This window comes from Pundamilia nyererei, unplaced genomic scaffold (genome assembly GCF_000239375.1).
Source record: "Pundamilia nyererei isolate P.nyererei 1_Seehausen unplaced genomic scaffold, PunNye1.0 scaffold00112, whole genome shotgun sequence".
In the NCBI taxonomy this organism is placed as follows: Eukaryota; Metazoa; Chordata; class Actinopteri; order Cichliformes; family Cichlidae; genus Pundamilia; species Pundamilia nyererei.
Genome location: NW_005187513.1, coordinates 1,839,353 through 1,840,986, shown reverse-complemented (window position 1 = coordinate 1,840,986; position 1,634 = coordinate 1,839,353). Strand labels below are relative to the sequence as shown.

At 42.1% G+C, this 1,634-nt stretch overlaps 1 protein-coding gene across 1 annotated transcript in view; it reads right to left on the bottom strand.

The window, feature by feature from the left end:
• Positions 1-346: 346 nt before the first annotated feature.
• The window catches only part of nudt21 (nudix hydrolase 21), a 7,805-nt gene continuing 6,517 nt past the window's right edge, over positions 347-1,634 (bottom strand). Inside the window, exon 7 of the mRNA XM_005741694.2 lies at positions 347-796. Coding sequence (XP_005741751.1) covers positions 775-796 — 22 coding nt within the window. The 3' untranslated portion in view covers positions 347-774. The remainder of the gene's footprint in view (positions 797-1,634) is intronic.

The window sequence follows — 1,634 nt, the reverse complement described above, 5'->3', positions numbered from 1 at the left end:
CAAAGAGCTGAAGGGGAAGAGGTGGAGAAACATTCTCGACTGGCTGAGTCAGTCACCTGATCTGAATCCAAATGAGTGCCCAGAGCTGGATGTGGCTGTGGGGAAGCCTAGGAGAGCATCACTGACTGCACAGCATTTTCCCCATACATTAATCACAATGATGCGCACATTTCTGTCTGACCTCCTCGAATTAGATCCCAGATTTTAATGGCACCTGCTGTCACTTTACCAGTTTTTGGTTGTTTTTAATTCAGCCTACATCACAAAAATTGCTAACTTCTCCAAAACGTCTTTGATTTGTATTTCTGAACAGCAACAGATGTAATGTAGCATATTATTGAAACTTCAAAAACAAGTCAGTCAGACACGGCTGCTCTTTGCACTTTATAAAAAACGTACTCAAAAGACTGCTTTATTAAAAGAAAATAAAAAGAAAACACAGCATTGTTACAGGTTAAAACAACAGGAAACTCAATGTTTCAGCTTGTTTAATCAAACACTGGCCTCCTTCGAGAGGACATAAAATCCGATTTTTAACGCACTGGAATACAGACCTGCAGACTACAACAACTCTTAAGGTTAAAAAAAAAAAGAAAAAAAAAGAAGACGACATTTTCATAGTCTTCTTAAACAGTATAAACACCCCTGCGGTCTGCAGATATACCTGACATGACAAGCATTTGTTTTGTGAAAGATGGTGCTGAGGTGAAGTCTTTTCTCCACACTGCGGGACGCACTCACAGAGACGGCCGCTTGTACTTCTGATCATTTGAGTTAGTTGTAGATGAAGTTAAACCTGTAAAAAAACAAAACAAAAAACAAACAGTGATTATTACAAAATCAATGCCAGTTAGAACCATGTTGACAAACAGCTACTTTGATGATAAGAGCATCTTTTCCAGGACAAATCTGTGCATTGCAGAAGGTTTACTACAAAGGAAGTAGCTGTTTTTAACCTGGCTAGAACTAACGTGCTCAGTTATGCTCAGTTTAGATTTAAAATCCCATCGTCATTTCTTCACAACCCCCCCCCCAATTTGTCACATGTTTCAGATCAAACTAATTTTAATACTAGACAAAGAGCAAATATAAAATGAAGCTAATAACGCGATGATTTCATGTATTGAGGGAAAGACCAGCTCGATTACATCACAGCAGGACACCGAGGGCCGTTCACATCCGAAGGCTCCCTCGAAAGTGACCTACAAATGTGTCCTCTTCCCGGGCTTTCAAGGATATGCTGAGCGCATCCCTCATAGCCCACCTTATCCCAAGTTTCATTGTGTGCCACCGGCTGTGGGCTCATCACTACCTGTTAGTGTCATGGTTGCTAGGCAACAGAAGCAGCACACGAGAGGCTAAGCCGCCTCATTTAGCAGCAGCTCTGGTCGGCCTTTGAAGGGCGCAGCCGCTGAATTGGGACGTAGCTATAAGAAACACATGTTCAACCCACTGAGCCATACCTCATCAACACAAGCTAATGAAGCTCCTCTGTAAGGTTGCAGCAGCACAGACTGTGTGCATCACTTTGTCACTGGAATTTGTGTCAAGTTAGTGATGCATAAAAGTTTATACTCGTGCCTTTTACCAAATGGAAATTCCAGCCATTGGGACTAGGGATGGGTACCGGTGTC